This window comes from Centropristis striata, chromosome 17 (genome assembly GCF_030273125.1).
Source record: "Centropristis striata isolate RG_2023a ecotype Rhode Island chromosome 17, C.striata_1.0, whole genome shotgun sequence".
NCBI lineage: Eukaryota > Metazoa > Chordata > Actinopteri > Perciformes > Serranidae > Centropristis > Centropristis striata.
The window spans coordinates 34,364,579-34,390,980 of NC_081533.1; the positions used below are offsets into that span (position 1 = coordinate 34,364,579).

General features: G+C 39.5%; 3 protein-coding genes across 3 annotated transcripts; all 3 read left to right on the plus strand.

The window, feature by feature from the left end:
• The first annotated feature begins 3,940 nt into the window (after window positions 1-3,940).
• Window positions 3,941-7,936, plus strand: LOC131989299 (uncharacterized protein K02A2.6-like). The gene is made up of 2 exons (XM_059354490.1): window positions 3,941-4,282; window positions 4,946-7,936. Exons 1-2 carry the CDS (start codon window positions 3,941-3,943, stop codon window positions 7,934-7,936), a joined length of 3,333 nt encoding a protein of 1,110 aa, XP_059210473.1.
• Window positions 7,937-13,236: 5,300 nt separating this feature from the next.
• LOC131989944 (ladderlectin-like) lies at window positions 13,237-16,003 on the plus strand. The gene is made up of 6 exons (XM_059355328.1): window positions 13,237-13,383; window positions 13,458-13,508; window positions 13,589-13,698; window positions 14,990-15,124; window positions 15,209-15,320; window positions 15,474-16,003. Exons 1-6 carry the CDS (start codon window positions 13,323-13,325, stop codon window positions 15,539-15,541), a joined length of 537 nt encoding a protein of 178 aa, XP_059211311.1. The 5' UTR covers window positions 13,237-13,322; the 3' UTR covers window positions 15,542-16,003.
• A 4,393-nt stretch (window positions 16,004-20,396) lies between these two features.
• Window positions 20,397-25,883, plus strand: LOC131989300 (Fc receptor-like protein 5). Its single transcript, XM_059354491.1, has 6 exons — window positions 20,397-20,427; window positions 23,135-23,398; window positions 24,223-24,474; window positions 24,713-24,826; window positions 25,389-25,447; window positions 25,845-25,883. Exons 1-6 carry the CDS (start codon window positions 20,397-20,399, stop codon window positions 25,881-25,883), a joined length of 759 nt encoding a protein of 252 aa, XP_059210474.1.
• The last annotated feature ends 519 nt before the right edge of the window (window positions 25,884-26,402 follow it).

Here is a 26,402-nt window from a genome sequence, read left to right on the forward strand (position 1 = left end):
TGCCCATCTTTCTCAGTTGTTAGACCATTTTCCCCAAGTTTTTTTGTGGGTAGGCAATCAAAGATGAAGAAATTAAGTTTCTAGATCTATAGTCTAGGGTCAGAGCAAGAATATAGTGGAGGCTCAGTGTCTTTTTTATGTGTGTATATATATATATATATATATATATATATATATATGCAAAATACCAACTTTTAAGGTGAAATTAAGCATTATTTGTGTGGTTTTTTTAAGGCCAACATAAATATTCAATCAATATCACTTTTAAATGTTCCAGTTGGTATTTTGCATATATATATATACATAAAAAAGACACTGAGCCTCCACTATATCCTTGCTCTGACCCTAGACTATAGATCCAGAAACTTAATTTCCTCATCTTGATTGGCTACTTACAAAAAAACTAAGGGGAAATGGTCCAATGACTGTGCAAGATGGGCAATTGGCCATTTGATACAAATTAGAAGGTCAAAAACTCAAAATTTCGCTTGGGAACCATTTTTTTTGACTCAGCACCCTTGAGATATGTAAGGTAGGCCGGTTCCTGACTTGTACCCATAAATGCTCCTCACTTCTTATAGGAGGCCTTTATTCTGAAATCCATCTAGACTATTACGTCCTTTGGTCAGAGATCTGTCAACAAATGGTCCATTTGAATGGTTCCTCTGACATTCTACACAGTGGCCAAACACCTCTCAACTCCCGTGTCCGTCACGTGATCCCATGGCGCCCAAAGAGACTTTTCCCCAACGGACCAACACTGCGATAGAGAAGTCCTGTAAATCAGTAGATAATCATCAGTACATCAAGCTCCAAGTACCAACATTTTAATCATCTTGTAAAAGTCTCAAGTCAAGCACAAAAACCACAACAAATACTTCAGTAATAGACGCAAATTTAGCAAAAAGTAAGCAGAACTGATGGAAGGATGACTGGAGGGTTCTGCTCCTTCTAGAGTTGAACTCGTGTTTCCGGTCGCCATCAAAGCTCACAACCCTGAGCAGAAACTGAAGTTACAACACAAACTGCTGCTCCTGTTTTAGGATGACTATTGTTTATTTGTACGAATTCAACAACAACATGAAGTGAGCAGCCAATTCACCTATGGCTAAGCCACACCCCCAAACGCGATGAGCCAATGACAGTGCGCATAGCTAACTCAATACACTCAGACATTCTCTGCTTCCACATCCATTGAAATGCATTGGAGTTAGTCCATTTTCAGTTTTTTTCATTTTTATGTGTTTTTTCTTGAGATTTTAAGTTTAAAATGGTCAAACGGTGTGCATGGGGTACATGCAACTCTGACACAAGGTATAGCCCAATAATATGGGAGCAGTAACCCGGTTCCCTATGGCAGTGATTCCCAACCGCTGTTGATGGACGCATCAGCTAAGTAATTATAAAACGCATGTTTTGTCTGATATCTGTCAACAATGGTCCATTTGAATGGTTCCTCTGACGTTCCTCACAGTGGTCAAACGGTGGAATTACAACTCCCACTTCTGTACTTGAGTAATAGACGCAAATTTAGCAAAAAAGAAGCAGAAGTGACGGAGGGACGGCTGGAGGGTTCTGCTCCTTCTAGAGTCGAAGAGTCGAGTCGTGTTTTCAATCAAGTCGCCATCAAACCTCACAACCCCGACCAGAAACTAAAGTTACAACACAAACTGATGTTCGTGTTTAAGGATGACGCCAACATGAAGTGACTGGTGATGGACGCATCAGCTCAGTAATTATGTCCCTGGATCCGTCTTCACGTCCTTTGGTCAAAGATCTGCCAACAAACGGTCCGTTTCAATGGTTCCTGTGACATTTAAATGACTGTGTATCTTTATCTGCAGTGTAAACTGGTTAAAATCCAATCACATCCAAAGCACTGTAAAGATAAACCGAATGATTTACGTGTCATTAAAGTTCTGACAGAAAAGAAGACTTTCCTATTTTATTAAAAGTTTCATTTGTGGCACAAATCAGGTATCTACGGTGGCCCTGAAGTGCAAATCACAACGGCAAATCAAAAAACACAACAACAAATCAAAAAACACAACAGCAATTCAAAAAACACAACAACAAATCAAAAAACACAACAGCAATTCAAAAAACAACGGCAAATCAAAAAACACAACAACAAAACAGAAAACACAGCAACAAATCAAAAAACAAAACAAAACAGAAAACACAGCAACAAATAAAAAAACAGAACAACAAATCAAAAAACACAACGACAAATCAAAAAACACAGCAACAAAACAGAAAACACAATGACAAATCAAAAAACACAGCAACAAATCAAAAAACACAACGGCAAATCAGAAAACACAACAACAAATCAGAAAACACAGCAACAAATCAAAAAACACAGCAACAAATTAAAAAACACAACGGCAAATCAAAAAACACAACAACAAATCAAAAAACACAACAGCAAATCAAAAAACACAGCAACAAATCAAAAAACACAACAACAAATCAAAAAACACAACAGCAAATCAAAAAACACAGCAACAAATTAAAAAACACAACGGCAAATCAAAAAACACAACAACAAATCAAAAAACACAACAGCAAATCAAAAAACACAGCAACAAATCAAAAAACACAGCAACAAATCAAAAAACAACGGCAATCAAAAGTTGAAATTAAGAGAAAAACAAACGACAATCCCTTCAGGGAGATGCTGCAAAATGCGCCAAACTATCTGATCTATCTGAACTATCTGTTGGAGGTGACTCATAACGGCGCCGCCAGGTGATGATGGAGGAATTAACCTGTAGGGAGTCTATGGGAGAGAGAGGTGGAAAGATGGTAGCACCCGGCAACCGGCAACATGCGGTAAGAAGCAATAAATATTTCTCTGCCTGACTGAAATATCATGAAGTCAGGTTAATAACTTTATTTTGTTAGCTTGCTAACTTTTTGAACACAGTGTAGTTTGTTTGCTACATCATCAATGTATCGCGTATACGGTGTCTTGTTTACAAACAGTAACGGGTGCGCACGCAGCACAGGAAGAGAGGGACGTTTCTGCTGCCTCCACTATGTTTAGCACGTCTGAGCTTTTAATGAAGTTTAACAGTTATGGACTTTAACTGAATTACTTAATTGGTTGAAGTTAGTTGACTGGCACAGCAACATGCTAGGCTAGCTGTTGTTACCAGTTTAACATGCTAGGCTAGCTGTTGTTACCAGTTAAGCATGCTAGGCTAGCTGTTGTTACCAGTTTAACATGCTAGGCTAGCTGTTGTTACCAGTTTAACATTCTAGCGCCTCGTTGTCATAATTTCATGTTGGTCAGTTCTGTTAGTGTTTGAAGCTGATTTTCTGTTGCCTGTGCTAGCTTGATCAGTTGTTGTTAGATCTGGAGTTGATAAACAGATGAGCAGTTGGACATGAAGGTTATGATTTTAGTGTGACAGTGTTTCATTTGCTAGTAGGACATTTCTGTCTCTGCAGGCTAATTTGCCCACCTAAAGGGATCTTTTTAGATATGTAAACATTTGTTTCTTGAGAATTAGTAGAACACCATTTTAAAGTGAGCATGGAGTTTCCACTGTACTATTACAGTACTCTGTGTTCTTTCATTTTTTACCTGCAGGCCTATTATCTTGCTTTGTTGTGCTGCATGTTATTGTATTTATATTAAAAAGTGAAAGTTATCTGTTGTGTTCCCTGATTATGTTATTGCTGCTTCATACCACGAGGTGGCAGTGTTGTAAAGCACACACTGTTGAGTTAGCAAAAAGCAGAGAAAGAAGAATTCAAGATGGCGACTACTAGAGTGTACGTTACAATAATGATCTGCTGAACTATGTTTTGTTGTATATGCTATTCTGTTAAGTAAACAGTATTAAGCTCTACACTCCGGCCTTGTTCTTCGCGTGTCAACACTACAATTTGGCGACGAGAAAAGAACCTGAAGTTTTTTTGCTGACGCAACATGGCTGGAAACGTGCCTGCACCTCCGGTGTTTTTGCCGTGCCCGGGGGAGCCACAGATACCCTTCGACATGTGGATGCGGATTTTCAAGAATTATCTGCTGGTTATTAATGCAACGGGAAATGCTTGGCCTGAAGCTCGCAGGAGGGCTACATTACTCCACTGTCTCGGAGCTGAGGGACAACGGACTTTCTACTCTTTACCAGATACAGGTGACTCCTTTGACTCTGCTGTCGCTGCTCTAGAGAAACACTATACACCCAAAGTAAATGTTGTTGTGGAACGACATGCCTTCAGACAGAGAAGACAAGCCTCTCATGAGACTATTGCACAGTATGTGGCCGTACTGCGTGATCTTGCTTCAAAATGCGGCTTTGATGACAAAACAGATGAAATGATCCGTGATCAGTTGATTGAACATGTGACTAATTCGAACATAAGAGAGAGGCTCTTGCTCGAACCAGATCTGACACTGGACAAAGCCTTAACAATTGCATCACAAATGGAATCCGCTGTTCAACAAGCCAAAGCAATTGCAGCAAAAGACAGTGTTCCAGTGCAAGCTGTACAGCCCCGTTCACAATTCAATAAAAAGAAATACAAACAGCACACTCGCCCAAACAAGCCATCCAGTGCTACAACTACATCTTCCCGCAGCTGTTTCAGGTGTGGTTCTGACAAACATCTGGCTAATTCTTCTCAGTGCCCTGCAGCCAAAGTAACTTGCAAGTCTTGCCATAAAGTTGGTCATTTTGCTCGTGTTTGTCGCTCATCCAAGACAAGTGATGTAGGTGAGATTCAGCTACCTGAACTGACTGTGCTATACCTAAACAACAATTACCATGCACCAGATTCACTTAAATGCAAAATCAATATCAGTACACCTGCTTCTCTTACCAAAGAGCATGAACTGGTTGTTGACACAGGATCTGCAGTGTCTATTTTGCCACACTACATCTATGTTAAGTACTTCAATGACACACCACTGCTTCCACCTCTTCGTCAGCTGGTGACATACACAAGGAAGAAAATTCCTGTGCTTGGCTGCCTACAAGTCAAAGTGAGTAGAGGACTTCTCGCTGCTCCAGTCACATTCTACGTGGTGAAGAAAGGGACCTCCCTCTTAGGAAGAGATCTTATGGAAGCCTTAAGCATCTGCATCAAAGGTAACGCTGTCCTCCCTCCCGTGCTCACCACAAACTCTGCATCTACTCCCTGCTCCTCTGCTGCTCCTGTCGTCAGCTGTGTGACTGCTTCGCCTGCTCCTGTGCTGACCACCAACTCTGCACCTGCTTCCTGCATCCCTGTTGCTCCAGACATCGGCTGTGCACAAAACTTTGTGCATAAGGTGAAAATTGATTCCACTGTTAAACCAATACGCCAGAAACTACGACGCCTGCCTTTCGCTGTAAGATCTTCTGTGTCAGCTGAACTGGACCGACTGCTGAAAGCCGGCGTGATTGAAAGAATTGATGCATCACCTTGGGTTTCGCCTATTGTGGTCACAGGACGGAAAACTGGTGGAATACGGATGTGCACAGATCTCCGTGAACCAAACAAAGCTGTGATCACAGACTGCTACCCCTTACCTCATGTTGATGAACTGTTTGCGACCTTACAAGGTGCAAAGATGTTTTCTACAATCGACCTGGCTAATGCATACTACCAGTTGCCACTTCATGAAGATAGCAGGGACCTCACAGCATTTATTACACATGATGGTTTGTTCAGATTCCGCAGGGTTCCTTATGGCCTTGCATCAGCCCCCTCAGCCTTCCAGAAAATGATGGCTGACATCCTCAAAGGCCTCCCAGGCGTCCAAAATTATCTGGACGACCTCATCGTCTATGGTAACACGCCTGCTGAGCATGACCAGAACCTCAACACTGTCCTCCAAAAGGTGAAGGAGGCTGGACTGGTGCTAAATGAGAACAAGTGTCACTTCAGGAAGACCTCACTACGCTTCCTAGGTCATAACATTACTGCAGATGGCATCCTTCCTGACCAAGAGCACATTAATGCCGTCCTGGAAGCCCCACCCCCATCTGAAGCTGTTGCCCTGAGATCATTTCTGGGCTTAGTATCCTGGTACTCAAAGTTTCTCCCTAACTTTGCGACGGTTGTGGCTCCTATGCGTGCCTGTGCCTGTGACAAAGACAAATTTACATGGACCCCTGCAGCACAAAGCAGTTTTGAGGAAGTCAAGCAACTTCTTGTGAACAGTCCTGCACTCGCTCTTTTCGACCCTTCGCTGCGACCTGTGATTTCCACAGATGCAAGCGACTATGGACTTGGAGCTGTCTTTGCACAAGTACAGCCTGATGGCACTGAAAAGCCAGTGGCTTTTGCGTCACGCACACTGACTGAAACGGAGAGAAAATATTCGATTGTTGAAAAAGAAGCACTCGCTTGTGTGTGGGCTACGGAAAAATGGAGAACATACCTGTGGGGACGCCGTTTTACTCTCCGCACAGATCACCAGGCACTAACAACATTGCTCAGCACAAAAGGAATCGGTCGGGCTGGAATGCGAGTTGCCCGCTGGTCTGCGCGACTGCTCTGTTTTGACTATGACATTATCTACCGACCAGGCTCCCAGAACTACACGGCTGATTGTCTCTCACGCCTCCCCTTGCCTGTGCCTTCTGACTCTATTCCAGATGCAGAACCTGAGATGGTGGCACAGATTTCTACTGCTCTGAGCTCCCTTCCAGTGGCCAACTTTGACTCTGCTTGCTCTGCTTGTCCCGAACTGTCAGCCCTGCACTCACAAATCGAAAGTGGTTGGCCTCCATCCATTAAATCAGTAAGTGGTGTACTGGCCCCATACTACAGGATCAGAGATGAGCTCTCAGTCAAGGATAACTACATCCTCAGAAGCTCAAGACTCATCGCACCACTCTCGTTACGACACACACTAATCACACTTGCACATGAGAGTCATCAAGGGATTGTCCGCACAAAGCAACGCCTGCGCGACCTCTACTGGTGGCCTAAGATGGACTCAGAAGTACAGTCCTGCGTCGCTTCATGTGTACTCTGCCAGGCTAATGATAAAACAGCCTCTACTTGCCCTGCCCCTTTGCAACCGGTCCCACTGCCTGATGGGCCATGGAAGAAAATTGGCCTTGATGTTGTTGGGCCCTTTGACACAGCAGTTTCTGCCTGCAGGTACGCTATCACGCTGACAGACTATTATTCCAAGTGGCCTGAGCTTGCCTTTTCACATACTGCCACTACTGAGGATATTATTCGCTTCCTGACGTCTGTTTTCTCTCGTCATGGAAACCCAGAGAACATTGTTACAGACAATGGTCCTCAGTTCACTTCTGCAGCTTTTGCCTCATTTCTGCACACCCGAGGCATCTCCCATAGTAGAACATCAGTCTACTATCCAGCTGCTAATGGAGCTATCGAGAGATTCCATCGTGCCCTGAGAAGTTGCATTCAGACTGCCATTCAACAGGCACAACCATGGACTGAGACTGTTATGAACTGGCTCCAGGTGTATCGTGCAACACCACATGCTGCAACTTCCACCTCACCATATGAACTTCTTTATGGCAGGAAAATGCGCACCAAGTTGGATATTCTTCCGCTGCCGTCTGCCATGTCTCCACTGGATGTTTCTGCTCGTCATGCAGTTCGGAGACATCAGAATACAATGCAGCGTTACACTGATGCCAAACGTGGCGCACGCATGCCTTCTTTCCGACCAGGAGAGAGAGTGAGGATAAGGAAGCCTCATCACGTCCCTAAAGCTCATCCAAGATTCACCTCCCCTGTAACCGTGAGGAAGAGAATAGGTCCAAACTCTTTCTTACTGAGTGATGGAAAAACTTGGAATGCCTCCCATCTTGCTCAAACCTCTCCTGTGGCTGGACAAGATTGTGACACATCTGGACTGCTCCACCCAGGTGTCAGTCGTTCCCCCTCTCCCAGACAGCCACGTGCTAGACACAAGCCCAAGTGGCATAAGGACTATGTCACATCATAGGTTGACCAACAGAAATCTGTGATGACTGCAATAACCTGATTATTACAGCTAAGACAGTTTACAGGGTTCAAGTATTACTGTTTATGCACTAGACAATTGTGAAGTTAAGTTAAGGGTAATTCTTTATTTACAATGATGTGCACTGTTATATGTTATAAGTGCCTTACGTAAGTTACGTTATTCATGATATCCTATGTTAATGGTACCACAAGAGTATTTGTTTATTTGTGTTTAGTTTCATGGCATAACTACAGCCTTACTTTATTGCAGAATGATTTACTTATTACAGTTTGTTCTACCTACAAGTATTTGATTTATATTGAGAGTATATTCTTTTACAGAGAGAGGAGATGTTGTGTTCCCTGATTATGTTATTGCTGCTTCATACCACGAGGTGGCAGTGTTGTAAAGCACACACTGTTGAGTTAGCAAAAAGCAGAGAAAGAAGAATTCAAGATGGCGACTACTAGAGTGTACGTTACAATAATGATCTGCTGAACTATGTTTTGTTGTATATGCTATTCTGTTAAGTAAACAGTATTAAGCTCTACACTCCGGCCTTGTTCTTCGCGTGTCAACACTACATTATCCATTCTGACTTCCTGTGTTTTGACGCTCTAGGATGAGGGCCATCTTATAAAACAATGGAGGACAACAACACTTCTTGAAACATAGACTTGTGATGGATTTTAATAAAAAGGTTTCTGATATACAGTCAGGTTGACAGAATAGATGTCCTACTTATTCTATATTGTAAGGTTTGTGCATATTTAATTCTCAATTTCGGTAATTTAGGGAATAATCTGATTCATTTTCATGCATCATCAAGCCTCATCAACCAATTATCCCAGAAACATATCCTGTAAATGTGAGAATGTTCATAAATCTGGCCACAACACCCTTCCTCTGGAAACTTGAGCTGTAAAGACAGAGAACAGATCCAAGACAATCAAAGAAGAGAGCCAAAAGAGATGAATAGCATCATGCCACACAGTGTAGCTGCAGGGCCACAGACAGGCAGTCAGTCAGACAGACAGGCAGGCAGGCAGTCAGACAGACAGGCAGGCAAGGAACTAATTCTTCACCAGAAAGATTTCTGCTTCCCCTTCCCATCTCTAGAATCAGTGCTAATGTACTGGGCTCGATCAGTTAGTACAAGCAAGAACAAGTTGTAACACTTTAAGTTATGCTTTTGATCTAATGTGTGTTATTAGAACTGCTGTTATGTTTATTGAGCCATACCATTTGAAATTGAATGACAGTCGTGTTTACAAAGAAACCTGGGCTGGCTTAACAAATTCATACTGGGTCACCTAGGGACACTGAGAGCACAAAATGATTTTCTCCTCCAGGAAGTTCAAACAGCTCCCAAGAAATCCATGTGTTGTCAGATTTGCACTCAAATAAAATGCGTAGGCTCATTTTCTCATAGACTTTAATACAATCAGACTTTCCAGTAAAAAAACGTTTATGCAATTCCAATGCATTAAGTAATTCTTAAAGTGTCGAAACAATTTGAAGTCAGAACATTTTCACTTGTCTTCATGCAAAAAAGAACATGTTTGAAAGGTAGCAGTGTGACTTTGTTGCCAGTCTTTTAAAAGACAGAAACATTTTGAGAACAGAAACAAGACTCGTGGAGCAGGATGTTGACTGTTCACACTCCAGTGCACCTGGACTCTCAGGGCGGGATGCACCAGTCTGATACTGTTTCATATTGAGTTACTTCAGCACTTGAGCAAACACTTGCAACATGAAATTAGAGTCCTGGTCCGTTTGCACATCCTTTGATTAGCCAAACAATGAACAGAACTTATAATAATATTTTTTCTTATAGGTATACACGTAACACCCAGGTGTCTTTGAATGTTTCACATGAAGTTGCTTTGATGGTCCCATCAGCTGTATTGTTATACAGGTTTGGTCATCGTGTCTGATTTGACAGGTTTATTTTTCACCTCTTTAAACCCTCAAACCCTCCTACAACAGTGCAATTTTTGTCTTTTTTCAAGTGGTGTTTTTAGGGCTGGATGGCAGGTCAGTAAATGGCACATAGAAATGCTGTACATCATTCAAAAGTATGGGAGCTGCAGTATAGGTTAAAAACCCCGCCCCTCCATGTTAGTGGATGGGACATGAGCCAAACTAAGAGATGGTTTCTGTCATTTCAGGTCACGCTGATGTTAGTTCAAGAGTTAATGTTTCTGATTAGTTGGGCTAATTAGTTATTAGATGATATAAAATGGCACTGTGACATCATGATTTACAGCTGTAACTGACTCCTGATTGGTTAGAGGTGAGTTTTAGGCGAGAACTCCAAACCACAGCTCCACTCTGTGTCACTACTGCACAGACTCTTAAATTGAAGAAAACCTGTAAAACAATGGAGGACAACAACACTTCTTGAAACACAGACTTGTGCATGATTTTAATGAAAACGTTTCTGATATACAGTAAGAATGACAGAATACAGATGTCATATTTATTCTATTTTGTAATATTTGTGCATATTTGATTCTCAATTTCGGTAATTTAGGGAATAACCTGATTCATTTTCATGCATCATCAAGCCTCATCAACCAATTATCTCAGAAACATATCCTGTAAATGTGAGAATGTTCATAAATCTGGCCACAACACCCTTCCTCTGGAAACTTGAGCTGTAAAGACAGAGAACAGATCCAAGACAATCAAAGAAGAAAGCCAAAAGAGATGAATAGCATCATGCCACACAGTGTAGCTGCAGGGCCACAGACAGACAGGCAGTCAGACAGACAGGCAGTCAGTCAGTCAGACAGACAGACAGGCAAGGAACTAATTCTTCACCAGAAAGATTTCTGAGAAGGAGGCTCATTTTCTCATAGACTTCAATATAATCAGACTTTCCAGTGAAAAAACATTTATACAATTCCAGTGCATTGAGTATTTTTTAATTGTAGAGACAATTTGAAGTCAGAACATTTTCACTTGTCTTCATGCAGAAAAGAACATGTTTGAAAGGTAGCAGTGTGACTTTGTTGCCAGTCTTTTAAAAGACAGGAACATTTTGAGAACAGAAACAACACTCATGTGGAGCAGGATGTTGACTGTTCACACTCCAGTGCACCTGGACTCTCAGGGCGGGATGCACTAGACTGATATTGTTTCATATTGAGTTACTTCAGCACTTGAGCAAACACTTGCAACATGAAATTAGAGTCCTGGTCCGTTTGCACATCCCTTGATTAGCCAATCAATGAACAGAACTTATAATAATATTTTTTTCTTGTAGGCAGACACGTAACACCCAGGTGTCTTTGAATGTTTCACATGAAGTTGCTTTGATGGTCCCATCAGCTGTATTGTTATACAGGTTTGGTCGTCCTGTCTGATTTGACAGGTTTATTTTTCACCTCTTTAAACCCTCAAACCCTCCTACAACAGTGTAATTTTTGTCTTTTATAAGTGGTGTTTTTAGGGGTTGATGGCAGGTCAGTAAATGGCACATAGAAATGCTGTACATCATTCAAAAGTATGGGAGCTGCAGTATAGGTTAAAAACCCCGCCCCTCCATGTTAGTGGCACTGTGACATCATGATTTACAGCTGTAACTGACTCCTGATTGGTTAGAGGTGAGTTTTAGGCAAGAACTGCATAATTCCCAACTATACATATATCAAATTGCTTTAGTTGAATAGAGTATTGGCTCACCCTTCGGTCTGATCACGCATTGAGTAGTTCCAGGTCATCCAGCAGGCGCTCATGCGTCTCGCCCCCTTCGGCATCCAAAAGCTTTTCCCCGGGGGGAGGTAAATGAGTTCCAGGATCAGTTCCTCACCTGCAGAATTATCCTGGTTCAACCCAAGTGGTGATCCCGGACGAGCCCCCAAACTGTCGTGGGTTAAGTTAATGGGTGAGCTGGACAAACACAAAGCACTCAATACTCTGTTCAGCAAGTTTTATTAGCACATTCGAATTCCATACACCGCACAATTCCGAATGGCTCTTTTACAGTACAACAAAGCCCCATACACCGCTCGACTTATGACTGTTGCACTTTTCAGCATTGGCTTTTCGGTAAGACTCAATGCGGCCCTATCTTCCTGCCCTATACAACACATCAGGACAGAGCCCCCTGATCTACATGTCCCCCTCAATCATGGTGTTATCAGAGTTAAGGCCCTAGTGAGTTCCCAGAAGGCCTTGTTTCTGGAATATCAAGTAGGTCGCCGCCTACTTCTTGTACCACCATGACAGGAAGTACCAAATTACCTTCACAGAGGTCTTGTTACAAAACAATCGTTCTATGCAAAGCCAGGCAGGGCAGGAATATGAAGAGGACGGGGGGCCTTTCCTCCACCAAGCAAGTATAGACAGATGAGCCGCCCAGTAATACATTTTAAAATTTTGTAAGGCAAAGCCTTCAGCATTTTTCAATTGACATAGATGTTTTTTGGCTAATTAGCTAATTGTTTAAAGTAATACTGGGCAATGTACCATGGAAGAGACTGGAAGAGATGCAGGAAACGTGGCAGTGCAATCATCTTAATTGCATTAAACTTACCTACAAGAGAAATAGGAAGAGTCTTCCAAAAATGTATACTTTGTTTAAGTTGCTCAATTTTATTATGACTATTCTTCTGTAAAAGGTCCTCAGGGTCTTTAGTCACAGTTATACCAAGATTTGACAAGTCTTTGAAAGCTTTTTTGAAAGAAGTAGACTGTATATACGTCATATCAACTTTGTTAGAAATAGGTATTAACTCACTTTTGTCCCAATTAACAGAAAATCCAGAGAGCCTAGCTAAGTTGCTAATTAAAGTCAAAAGATGAGGTATTGAAGCTTGAGGATGCGTAATGAATAAAAGAATATCATCCGCGTACAGTGAAATATGGTGCTCTTGTCCATAAATGTTGAAAGGAGAAATTGGACAACTTTGTCTAATACTGACTGCCAGCAGTTCAATAATAATTGAGAACAAGAAAGGGGAGAGCCTAGTGTTATTCCTCCCACTTACCGACAAGACATCATAACAATGTTGGTGTCAATGTTTTACTTAGAGCTTAGACAACTTGTTCAGCCACAGCATCTGAACTAAAACAACAATTACGTCAGGAAAGGAGCGTGATTCTAGAGAGAGACATTTGATCCAGGTAACAAATATTGACATTTTGGGTTTGTCCTGCATCACTGTATATAAGAGCTGGTCTTCGTCGTCTTCAGCATCCTCACTCAGACCGACACTGAGAAGGAAGAAGAGAAGATAATCCTCCAGCAGGTTTGCTTTGCTTTTCTCTCTCTTTACCTCTTTTCATCTGTTTCTCTCATTTCATCATGTATTACTAACATGTCTGCCTCTCTTTGTTGAAGGTTATTATCAACTGAGACGTCTGCATCATCTCCATCATGAAGACTCTGACTGTGACTGCACTTCTCTGTGCCGTGATGGCGCTGACCACCGCTGCTAGTGAGTAGTAATGTGTGGGAGGAAACAGATCAACTCAAGTTCTGTAACTCTAACTGTTGTGTTTCACTGTTCAGCTCTTTCAGAGGTGAAGGATGTACAGGAAGCTCTGGAAAAACCTGGAGAAGGTAAATACATACTTCTTACGTCCTTTTACATTTGCCTGAAAACTCAACATTACCCACTTATCTCTAATTCTCTTATTCAGGAGAGCATCAAGTCGTTAAGAGGTCAACATGTTGTCCTGGTGGTTGGAGGCAGATCAATGGCCGCTGTTTCCTCTTCGTCAAACAACTCATGAATTGGGCTCACGCTGAGGTATGAGATGTTTCAATTTTCTGCAAAAAGCTTCGAAATCAAGTTTATTCAGTTTTTTTGGGACTTGCACACTTAGGTCTCTCCTTCCGAAATGGAAACACGTACCAGTAATTAATTTGATTTTAATATTTAATTGGTCGGGTTTACGTGACCCGGAAGTTTGACTGCGGTCAAGTGAGCTGTCATTCGCTTCTCTGTCGTCAAACCAGCCGTCCCTACATAATAATAATAATATATAATGTAGTGCGCCTGTATTGTGATATTTATGGTAAATTCATTGAAACTGCTCCAAGCGAGCTGACATGAAGTATAAACACTTTACTGTCATTCTTTCTCACTTTTTTAGTACACAACTCTTACCAGCAGAGAGGAGATGAAGTATTAACTTGACCACTTGAAATAATTAAATGTAAATGTATTTGAAATTCATAATAAAATTCACTTGAATATTTACTGTACAGTAAATATTCAAGTGCATTTTAAACTGATATTCCACAGTGAAAAGTACTGTAAGTTTGTGAGAAGATACCTGAGGTCCTCTGGAATGCACCTGAAGTGAAATTAGTGACTGGAAACAGACAGTTTAATTTTAATAATTATATTGTTGTGTAACACTTTATTCTGAAACTGAAAACCACACGTACACTACTAATACATGGTGTGTTCATGTAAAGTTAATAGGCTACTTCATCTCCTCTCTGCGTAATAAGAGTTTTATACAGAAAAAAAAGTGAGAAGAATGACAGTAAAGTGTTTATCCTTCATGTTAGCTCGCTTGGAGCAGTTTCAATGAATTTACCATAAGTATCCCAATACAGGTCAAAACATTATATATTATTATTATTATGTAGGGACGGCTGGTTTGACTACGGAGAAGCGAATGACAGCTCACTTGACTGCAGTAAAACTTGCTTGTCACGTAAACCCGACCAATTAAATATTAAAATCAAATTCAGTCCTGGTGCCCGTTTTTCCATTTCATATTTTTTGATCTGACCCTAATATTGAAATATGGAAAAACAAGCTTTTCTTTTTCTTTTTTTCGTTTTTTGTGTAATAATCAAAAACAAATAACAAAATAACCAGTCAGTTTTTCATTATTTGATTTTTGATTGCCAATTGAAAATGGAAAGAACGAATGATACACGGATGCCCGTTGGTTGTGTATAACAAAACTTTCAGTTTCTGCATGAAATACAGGCATTGCAGAACTTTGTTACTATTAAAATCTTTATTTGTTTTACTTATTTGTTTCTAAGCAGTTCTCTTTGTCTGTTTATCTTTGCTGTAGAGAAACTGCCAGTCCCTGGGTGCAAACCTTGCCTCTGTACATCAAGCTCTGGAGCAGGATGAGATTAGAAGGATGATCAGAGATGTAACTCATGGAGATACATGGGCATGGATTGGAGGCGCTGATGCTGAAATTGTATTTCATTTACCATTCTAAAAGATATATTTTATATGTTTTATATTGTTTATTCTGTCCTTTTCTAATCAATTCTGTTTTTAGGAGGGTTGTTGGCTCTGGAGTGATGGTACCCCTTTCACATTTTCCCACTGGTGCCACGGACAGCCAGATAACTGGAAGGGAAATGAGCACTGTATACAGATAAATTGGCAAGGTAAATAGTAAAACCATTTGTTTTTAGTGGTGTAGATAATAAAGGGTACATGAATGATAAAAGTGGAACCCAAGAGCTCATACTTCTGCCAAGGAAGTATTAGTGTCAGTAATAAACAATCATGCTCATTTCCTGTATTTCTGATACACACAGGAAAAGAATGCTGGAATGACCTGATTTGTCACTACAAACTCGCGTCTGTCTGTGCCAAGAACATCTGAAGACTCCTGGTGTAACACAGAAGCATGCAGTCCCTGCAATAAGCACAAACGATGGCGGATGTGTGTTTGTGTGTGTTTGCAAACTCGTCTCTCTTCATGCCGTCAGTCTCAAATGTAACCTGAAGGCTCTTATATCTGATTTCATATCTTTATTTTTCTATTCTATCGCTGTAACGCTACTCAAGGAATGAAGCGACATGTAAAGTAAAGAGAAGCTGGATGGTGTCTGAGGCCTCGTGCCTTTAATCAGAGCACACTGAATGTGTTGTGGAAAGAATGCTTTTAGCTCAACCTTACATATATTGTGAACTGTTCTTTCTTTACTCCTGCAAAATTAAAGTCTCAAGCATTGAAACAAGCTGTTCAGTGTTGTCTTTTTATAGACGTTTATAGAGTTAACAACAGACTTGAAACTAACAACTGAGACCATAAAGTCATTATGAGAATGTTTACTGAGGTCATAAATCAGGTGAGAGGTGGGCTCATTTTGTCATAGACTTCTATACAATCAGACTTTTAAGTAAAAACATATTCATACAATTTCAATGAATTGTGTTGAGACAACCTGAAGTCAAAACATTTTCACTTTGTTACCAGTCTTTTGAAAGACAGAAACAGTTTGAGAATGGGTTGATCCTTTGTTACACAGATTAGGTGCAAAATGTTTCCATTTTTGACTGCATGACAATTAATAAAAAATTATTAAAATACCACATGAAGACGCCAAGACTTGGTGGAACATCAAAGCAGGAAATGCAATTCTTTATTGTGGATATAGTGTGTAAAGCCATCCATCCCCTGAATGCTCTAGGTCTCTAGTTTGTGGTTGTAAAGTTTCATGAGGCTGTGATTATCCTAGAGGTCACAGCAGCTCAATATGGGAAGAAATAATGTTTTCTCACTACAATTAAATGCTACTATGATGGCTCATTGAATCCATAAGAAGAGAAAAATGGGTATGACTGGAAAGCTGTCTCAGCTTTTATACAAGTAGTGAAAATAACACATTTATGATGCATGAGAAAAATTTCAGTTGAATTGTAACCACTTACCTTGTATGTAACTTCTGCATTATAGGCAAGTAACTAAATTCTTACGCTTTGACTTCAAACTAGTTTCTGCCTAACTTCTGTTTGCAGTAAAGTGAGTTGTTGCACCTTAATTTCCAACTAATTTCTGCACAGCAGTCTGCTAAATTTAAGTGAGTTGTTGAACCTTTATTAAGAACATAAACTCATTATGAATTGGTTTATTGAGGTTATAAATCAAGTGAGAGGTAGGATACTTTTATCACAGACTTCAATACAATCAGACTTGTTTTTGCAGCCAGCTGAGTCGCCCTCTGCTGGCCATCAGTTAGCACCATCAGTGCTTATCAGTCCATAAGTATGGGTGAGTAGGGGCCTGCTCCACCTGCTGGTAGGCCAGCGGGGTGTCATCAGCCAATTGGCTAATATATTAATGTGTGTTATTTAGCTGCACCCTCTACAAGCCCTTGTATTCATGAATCAGATTGATGAGGCAGAAATGACATTACAGAGTCTGAAAGAAAAGGGGAAAGCAAGGAAAGGGAGTATAAAGCACTAAAAGTACCTCTTAGGTCAGATATGAGGGGAGGTGGATCGGTCAAACAAACAATTGGGAATTAAGGATGCCTCTTTTATGGATGAATGATACCTTGCACAGGGTGTCAAATATGTAAATAAAAGGGCGTTATCATAAATGCTACCCCTCCCATTAGGATATCAAATATGTAGGGAAGAACCTTGTGTGGATCTAACAGTTCAAAAGTGTGGTTAGATGGCTATTATAATTATTAATAATCATCATAAATAATTATTCACTATAGGAAATGATATGACTTGATTTTCTCAAAGTCATAGCTCGTTGGGGGCACCACTCTGTGAAACAGAGGAAAAATATAGCCATCCATCCATCTATTTTCCTCTGCTTATCCGGGGCCGGGTCGCGGGGGCAACAGGCTAAGTAGGGCATTCCAGAGGTCCCTCTCCCCAGCTACAATGTCCAGCTCATCCTGTTGGAACTGTTGTGAACTGTTCTTTCTGTATTCCTGCAAAATTAAAGCCTTAAGCACTGAAACAAGCTGGCCTGTGTGGTTTTTTTAAATCGATAATTATAGACCTGAAACTAACAACTGAGACCATGAATGCATTTTCTCATAGCCTTCAATACAATCAGACTTCCTGTGAAAACACATTTCCAATGCAGTAAGTATGTTGGGAACATAGGGGTTACAAATAAATTATATGGATGCCTTACAGGGGGCACCAACACGTTGTTAATGGGTTTACACGGAGCATTATTTACGTTGTAAATGTTGTTGGCATAAATGCTGTCCCTCATATGGGAAAATCAAATATGTAAAGGTTTATATGCCTCAAACCTAAGAAACACTTGTGTGGGTCTCACAGGTCAAAAGTGTGATTGGATGGCTGTCAGAATTATTATTAATTATCAGAAATTATTATTAATTATAATAAATTACTTGATTGATTGACTCTGATTCACTTTGGTGCAATTGGTGAAAATAACATATGTATAATGCATGGGAAAGATTTCTCAACCATAAAGTGGGCCTGTCTGTGAAGAGGAGTGTTGTGGGTACCCATAGAACACATATTTATTCAGATATTTTGAGTTTAGAGGTGAAGGGACCCCCTTGAAAATGGGCATGTCATTTTGTCCCTCGCCCAAACTTTGGAGTGTTATTTCACCCACTTCTAGACAAGATATTACAACAATGTTGGTATTAATTGATTTTGATTAACAAATAAAACATAGTTCAACTTACCCTGTGATTTGATCAAGAAATGCAGGATTAAAATGGATGTTCCAAGAAAGGAAAGACCAGCCAGAGTTGGCTGAATGTCTCCTCTAGAGATACAGTAGCTTTCCGTATTTTCTCAGCCTCATCGCTGTTGATTCTACCATAACTCCCAGAATGCAATGCTATTTATGGTATATTACAGTATTTTATGGGAAACGGCAAACTACCTACAAATATTGCCCAGAATGCATTGTTTTCTACAGTATAATACCTTTTTAATGGAAAAAAAGTATGTTACTGTCACAATTTGGCTGTTTTCTTAAATCTGTTACAGTATACCTGTCTGCCCCTTTTCCTGCTACTGAGTTACTGCAGTTTGGACTTTCTATCTGTACCAGTAAGAGAATGTTTCTCTTCATGTTCTCTGTGATTTTAAAAAAATAGTTCACAGCACAAACCAGTGATATTTGGCAGTAATATAATGCCCTGCTGACTCAAAGGCCTACTTTTTATCACTAGCTGCAGTGCAATGTTTTTGCAAATCAGTGCATCATCTCTGAGTCAGAGTGGAAAACTGTGATTCTTTCATGTTGCTGTAGTGTCAAACTTTGTCCTGAAGGTGGCAGCGAGACACCAACCAGCCTCAACCAGTGGCAGACAAACTATGAGACATCACCAGCCACATGAAGGAAACAGTCCTGGTCCTGGACAAAAGCAAACCTACAGTCAGTTTTAGCGTTGATCATTGATTCATATGATGAAAAACTACAACAACAAAAAACTTTCATGGGAAAACAAATGTCAGAAACCTCAAAAACCTCAGGAAGAGCAGCTGAGGACGACAGACAGGAAATAGAATCAACATAAGGTTGGGAAATAAAGTTGGTATGTCGCAAATAAAACTGAATCTGATTGTTTGCTAATATTTTGTGACACAAAGTTTTTTTTTTTAAATTAAACAAAGCGGTATAGTTTATGTTAAAAACCCATAAACATGTCCATATTTATTTGCACAGCGTCCGACCTGTTTATGGAATCTGGAAACTATAAGTTTTCTTTTGTGATGCATTTTATCTGAGTTTAAAGGGTTTGACAGGTTGTGATTGTATCAAATTTAATCACATTTTAATGCCATATTAATGTACATAAAAGGAGTAAATGGAAACAATAAAACTGGCTCCATGTCCTGCCGCAGCAGGTAACTGCTTCACGTGTAAATTAGTTGTCTTCACTTGTTTCTATTGAACGCCATTCACGCAAATAATGTCAACAAAAAGATATGTGTTAACACGCAATATGAGATGATAATACAACACACACGTACACATGCCAGGTAGATTTTCTTAACCATAGACTGTTTATAAGTTATATAAGTGTATGAGTTACATTCATCAATGTTCAAATAAACTTTGAAGTGAAAACACACAGTGAAAGGGTCAAAGTTCTGAGACGGAAACACGACAAACAGGTTGACAGCAGTTCAGATGTACACAGTGCTGTGGACGCGCTTTACAAGCCATGTTAGCCACCTGTCAATCAAAGGTAGCCACGCCCCAAATCATGCCTTGCTTTATCATCTATCTTCACTGCAAATGATTTGTTTCTTACCAAGATAAAAAAAAACCTTTAGATTTAGAAGTGGTAGATAATCTATCTGGTTTTAAGAGTTAATTTCTTATTTTAAGTGTTCAACATGCTTATTTCTAGATTTAACAATCTTAATTTAAGAAATCTTGTCAAGTGAAATTATCTGTCCAGCAAGATAATTTCCCTCAGATTTAATGTTTTTATCTTATGTTTAGACACCCCTTTTTTGCAGTGTTCTTATAAATTGGACCATTATTTACACATTAACATCAGATTGTCTTGAAGTAATCTTGAAACTAGAGATTGAGACCATAATGTTGCCACCTGATTTTTTTTCTGAGGTAATAAATCAAGTGAGAAGTAGAAGGAGGACATCTTGCAGAAACAACGTCTTCACATATTTGTAGCCGGACTTCATCATAACGACAGGAAGCTGTGGCCTGTGGTGTGATGCTGCTGCTCTTCAGTCAGTCAGTCAGCATGGACTTCACAACACTGTGCACTGTTGTTGGTGAGTACTTCTATCTTTCATCTTTTAGACCTTAGAGAGTTGTGATTGATCCTTTTCACTATTTTCTGTCATATCGCGGCTAACACGTGATGCAGCTGTGGTGCTGCAGAACCAACCAGCTGTTTCAGGGTGTTTTTTCACATTCTCCTCTCTGTGTATTTCACTGAAATGTATAAAATATATATAAATCTATAAATCATGCAGCTCTATGGAATCAGCACAATCATGGCTAGCAATGGGAACAACTCAAACATGTCCGTGTGCAGAATAACACAGTTAGAATGACAGAAATCATAAGAAAATAAAACATTCTCCCATGAATTGTAGTGTTTATAACAGGATCTAGTTATTCCAACCACTTTTTGGACACATTTTAAATGAGACATGCAGAATAAAGTGATTGTGACATACACTACCGGTCAAAAGTTTTAGAACAGCCCAATTTTTCCAGTTTTTTATTGAAAATCAAGCAGTTCAAGTCAAATCAACAGCTTGAATGGGTACAAAGGTAAGTGGTGAACTGCCAGAGGTAAATAAAAAAAGGTAAAATATAATGTACATTTCAGAATTATACAAGTAGGCCTTTTTCAGGGAACAAGAAGTGGGTTAACAACTTAACTCTATGGAGTCTTGGGCTATTTTGTCCATTTTTGAATTCTTTTCATGTCTTTGTAAGTCATTTTGTGTCTTTTTTTTGTCATTTTGTGTCTTTTTTTAGTCATTTTGTGTCTTTTGGTGTCTTTTTTGTCAGTTTGTGTCTTTTTTTTGGCCTTCAGTCCAACATAAAATGTGACTTTGAATCTTTTTTTACTTTCAAAACACTATCATGCTCAATAAAGGATTTTAAATGTTGCAAATGTGCATTAATTTCAGAGTACACTGAGACATTAAACTGCATAATTTTCAATTAAATTCTGTGTAGCGCTTCCCTCAATAATATTCAATAAGGGGAGAGCTGTTGGGTTCTTTTATTCTGTTAGCAATATTACTTTTAACCCTAATTTTACAGACTTTAAATATAATCTTGTATTTCTATGTTATTAACGCTCTGTTTTTTAAACACTCTAATTCACTGGTTTTAATATAAATTATTTTATTCAAACTTTAACCTATTTGTCCTTTTAACCTATGAAATAAATCCTTATTCAGAATCATGCAAATAAAATGATCAAACACCACTTTGAAGTAAAGAAACCTCACTTATTTACTTGAACAAAAATAAAAAAAAGACAATTTTGAACATACAGAATAGTAAATTAAAATGACTTATTTTCTTCCTTTTTATGCAATTATGTTCACCAATATGAAACAAAATAGATATCTCTATTTCAAATATATGAGAAAAACACTCAAATCTCCCTCATGAACACCAAACACACTATGTGGGCCCACACACACACACAACAATACAAGCCGGCACTACTTAATTCTGCAAATCAAAATAAAGTTGCAGGCCTGATGCGTGGCTCGGGTTCGTTGCGGCCTCAAACAAAATGACCGTTATGCTCCAGCTGAGCAAAATAAATGAATCGGTACCTTCACGTTTCTGTCTGTGTCTGCAACCAACCGCACAGGTGCCGCTACGTCCTCCAGCAGTCGTCCTCACGTCCGTCCACGGGATGACACGCACCGCTCCGGTCTCCTCCGTATCTCGTTGAAACAGCGGCTCCACTCGGCTCCGTTTCTCGTTGAAACAGCGGCTCCTCTCGGCTCCGTCCAGCTGCGTTAGCTTGGCAGTTCCTCTAGTACGCCCACGTGTTGTGGCGAAACTCAACTAATGCACCGTCCTCGTAGCTAGCTTCCTTCTTAATCCGCGCGACCCACTGTGCAGCTTCGTGTTGAAGTCACGGCAAAAACTGTCATGCACTCGCACTGTCCCGACTGTTGCTTTAACACTCGCAGTCACAAATACACACAGTGTCACACTTTTTAACTCTAGAAAAACTTTAGCTACTTGGTCATTACATTCATGCTCACTCATGCCTTTCCATACATCTTTCTTCTCTCTTCCCCTTACTCTCTGTCCCCTCCCCTTTTCCTCCGTGAGAAACACCTGCCTCTCGGACGCACAGACCACCTCATACAATTAGTACAGACAATTACCAGAACATTGGTTCCTACCCAAATGAATAAACAAATAAAATCTTAAAATGATAACAAACATTTCTAAGATACTTTTGAATACTTTTTACTTACTATACTTCGTTTAAATGTATTTATATATATATAGATTTGTATATTTCTAATTATCTCTTTTTTAACTAACCATGTTTTTCAACTAGGTTACATCTGGAAAAGTTGGTGTGTTCTAAAACTTTTGACCAGTAGTGTAAATATCACTATTTTAAGCTTAGTTTTGGTCACTTTTTCTGATGGAAACCGACTATCCGTCCAAGGACTGTAGGAAAGTTCTGTATAAAAGATCTCCAGAAAGAAAGTATAAAATGGAAAACATACTTTTTTATCCCACTGGCAAATGTTGGGGTGGAAGATTAATGGAAATTAAAACTATCTAAAAGGATTTCACAGCTTCCACCACTGTTTCTGCCTTTAACATGAAGCTTTGTGCAGCTCAAACCAACCACATATTGTTCCATGTCCGTGTATTGAAACAGGAAATGCCGCTGGAGCTTGCCGAGCATCTACAGCTGGGTTTGCTTGCTTGTCTTTTCAATTTGCCTTCATCTTTGTTATTCTTTTCTTGCAGCCAATCTGAGAGTTGTTCCGGACAGATCCCAGTTCTTTCAGTACGAGTCCGTGTCTCTGAGCTGTGAGCATCAGGGAAACTCTTCTGAGTGGAGCGTGAAGAGGAACACATCCAGACATATCAACCAAGACTGCTCCGTGTTTGGGAATACAATAAATGAATCCCATTGCTGCAGTGACGACCTTTACATATTTGATAGTGGAGTGTATTGGTGTGAATCTGCAGCTGGAGAGTGCAGCGATGCCGTCAACATCTTGGTGACAGGTGGGTTTAACCAAAAGATGAGCTGTAGCTCTTTAGGGAGAATAATTTTGTTTTACCTCCATTCCACGAAGCAACCTCCAGGTTAGAAAAGTGCAGCTGATGCAGAAGTCCCTTAAAGCTGCATTCTTTCTAATGTCCAGCAGGGGGCGACTCCACTGGCTGCAAAAAGAAGTCAATATCTGTTTAGATCAAGAGAAAATTACTCTACTTCTCACTTGATTTGTGACCTCATAACGATTTTATGATCTCAATCGTTGGTTTCAAGTGTTTTTTATTACAAAATGATGTTAATTTAGTAAATTATGGTCCCATTTTGAGTCAAACACAATAAAGCAGGAGGGTTTAGGGTCCAACGACCATATGACTGGCAGGTCATGACCGCAGTGTAATGTGTTTTTTCATCTTCAATATTTACTGAGTTAATATATCAGGACAGAAGTAGGATTATTTTCTGATAGACTTATAAACAATCAAATTTCTATTTGCAGCCAGTGCAGGACATTACAAAGAATACAGTTTCAAAGCGATTCTGCATCGGTTGCACTTTTTAAACCTGGTGGTTGCCGCCTGGATACACCACTCTACCTCAACTTCTTGTGTTTGTTTAATAGTCTCAGTGTGCATTACAACATTAATTTAAGGACGTTAAATGATGCATTTCACCGACAAAAAACATGTCTTGTAACCTTATGTAAAAGTAGATTGGATATACAATTTCAATGTACATGCAGAGGAGAAAAATTGTGTAAAAGGTCAAGAAGAGGAAGTTTTCCGCTCTGTAAATGATCCTGTGTTGACTGTCTCCTTGTCTTTCTGTCCCTCAGGTGGTCCAGTGATCCTGGAGAGTCCTGCTGTCCCTGTGATGGAGGGAGACGCTGTGACTCTGAGCTGCAGAACCAAGTCGACTTCCTCCTCCGACAACATCTCAGCAGATTTCTATAGAGACGGCCTCTTCATCAGCAGCAGCTCTACAGGAGAGATGACCATCCACAGTGTTTCTACATCTGATGAAGGACTCTACAAGTGTAACGTCTCTGGAGGTGGAGAATCTCCAGACGGCTGGTTGGCTGTCAGAGGTGAGAGGAGCCTTAACTTTTTTAACAACAGATAGTAAGCCTGTGTTGTCTTTCCAAGATGGACACAAATATTTACTTTTAGTTATATTTCATACACATCCACCATGAAACAAAGAACGACTCCAAAACCTATGAAAATATGCTGCTGTGAGTCAGATATGAGGGTTGATCTATAGCTGTGTGAACCAGCCATACAGACAGAACTTGAGGTCGGTCTGTGGCTATTTGTGTTTTGCAGCAGGACATCCTGAGCCGCCGAACTCCCCCCTCACACACATTCTACTTCCTGTGGTGGGCGTCGACCTCTGGCTGGTCTGTGTGATGCTGCTCTGCCTCTGGAGGAGCCACAAAGGTCAGCCTGTTTTCATGTCATGACAGTAACATACTTGTCACAGGTTAACTGCAGCAAGACAATTCAACTAAATTGTGATTCAGTCATCAATTTAAAGAAGACATGAAAGTTGCAGGCTGTGGTCTTTAGCTTTCAGAATCTATAGACATGTAGAATGAAGTGATTCTGATAGAAATATCACAATTTTAAGCTTCATTTTTGTCACTTTTTCCAAAGGAAACCTTTTGTCCATTCAAAGACCGTTGGAAAGTTCAAACTCCAACGATAATGCCTGTTTTACAGTTTCTCTCTACATTAAGTTTTTGGCAATCTTTCAAAGAAAACATACATTTCAATCCCAGCAGAATGGTGGTGTGCAGAGGGTTAAATCTCAAGTTTGGGTCATGGTGTTCATGTGGCTCTGAATTTTTAAAAGTTAATTTGTTATGTGTTGAAGTTATGGGGACTCAAACATTTTGGAGTAAAACATTAAAAAAATATATATATTTAAAAAAAATCCAAAATTCACCTTAAAAATCTCAATGTACATTTTTAAACCAAACTATCACATTTTGTGCTGCAGATGAAATTGATCCTTCGGTTGTCTTGTACACTGATGTCACCAGCTCATGGAAACAAAAAGTTAAACACACACAAACACACACACACACACACATGGTAAGATACACAAACGCAAAATATGAAGTAGACAAACACAGAAACTGCAGCATTTCTATCTATTTAGCTTTACAGACAACATTAGACGTATAACAATACACTGAATATGAATGTTGAACCCCCACTACCGGTCCTACATACGCATTTAAATCAACTCTCAAGTCTGTAGACAGTTAAATTACATATAAAGCATATAAAACACGCCTCTTAAAATTGGCTGTTCAATAACTACAGGCGGATTTGGTTTTAGTGTTTGTAAGAGCGTCATTGTCAAGTGTATTTTCACTGCATGGTTTTCCACACTTGAAAGGAAGGACTTGATGACTCAGGATTTCACTCTTTCACTTTCTCTATTTTTCAGTTTGAGCAATGCATTTCAGTGCAGGTGAAAAACCTTTAAACACAAGAATAAACAATTGTAAATAAAAGCAATTACCAACAAAGGGTACAGGTAAGTAAAGGCAAGTATATTTCAAACAGGTAAGGTAAACGTATTTTAAACAGGTAAGTATATTTTAAACAAGTATGTATATTTTAACCAAGTATATATATTTTAAACATGTATCATTTAAACATGTATATTTTAAACAAGTATATATATTTTAAACATGTATATATATTTTAAACATGTATATTTTAAACAAGTATATATATTTTAAACATGTATATTTTAAACATGTATATATATTTTAAACATGTATATTTTAAACATGTATATTTTAAACAAGTATATATATTTTAAAGAGGTAACCAATAATCCACAAAGTATATAACTTAAATAAATGGGGTAAATTAACCATTGAAGAAACGAATGTAGTTCTAAATTTAACCCACTTAAACATACAGGTTTTCAACATGTTCAACATGTGTACTTTTCAGACAATTTTAACTTATTTTAAATTAAATCAAGCCTTATTTT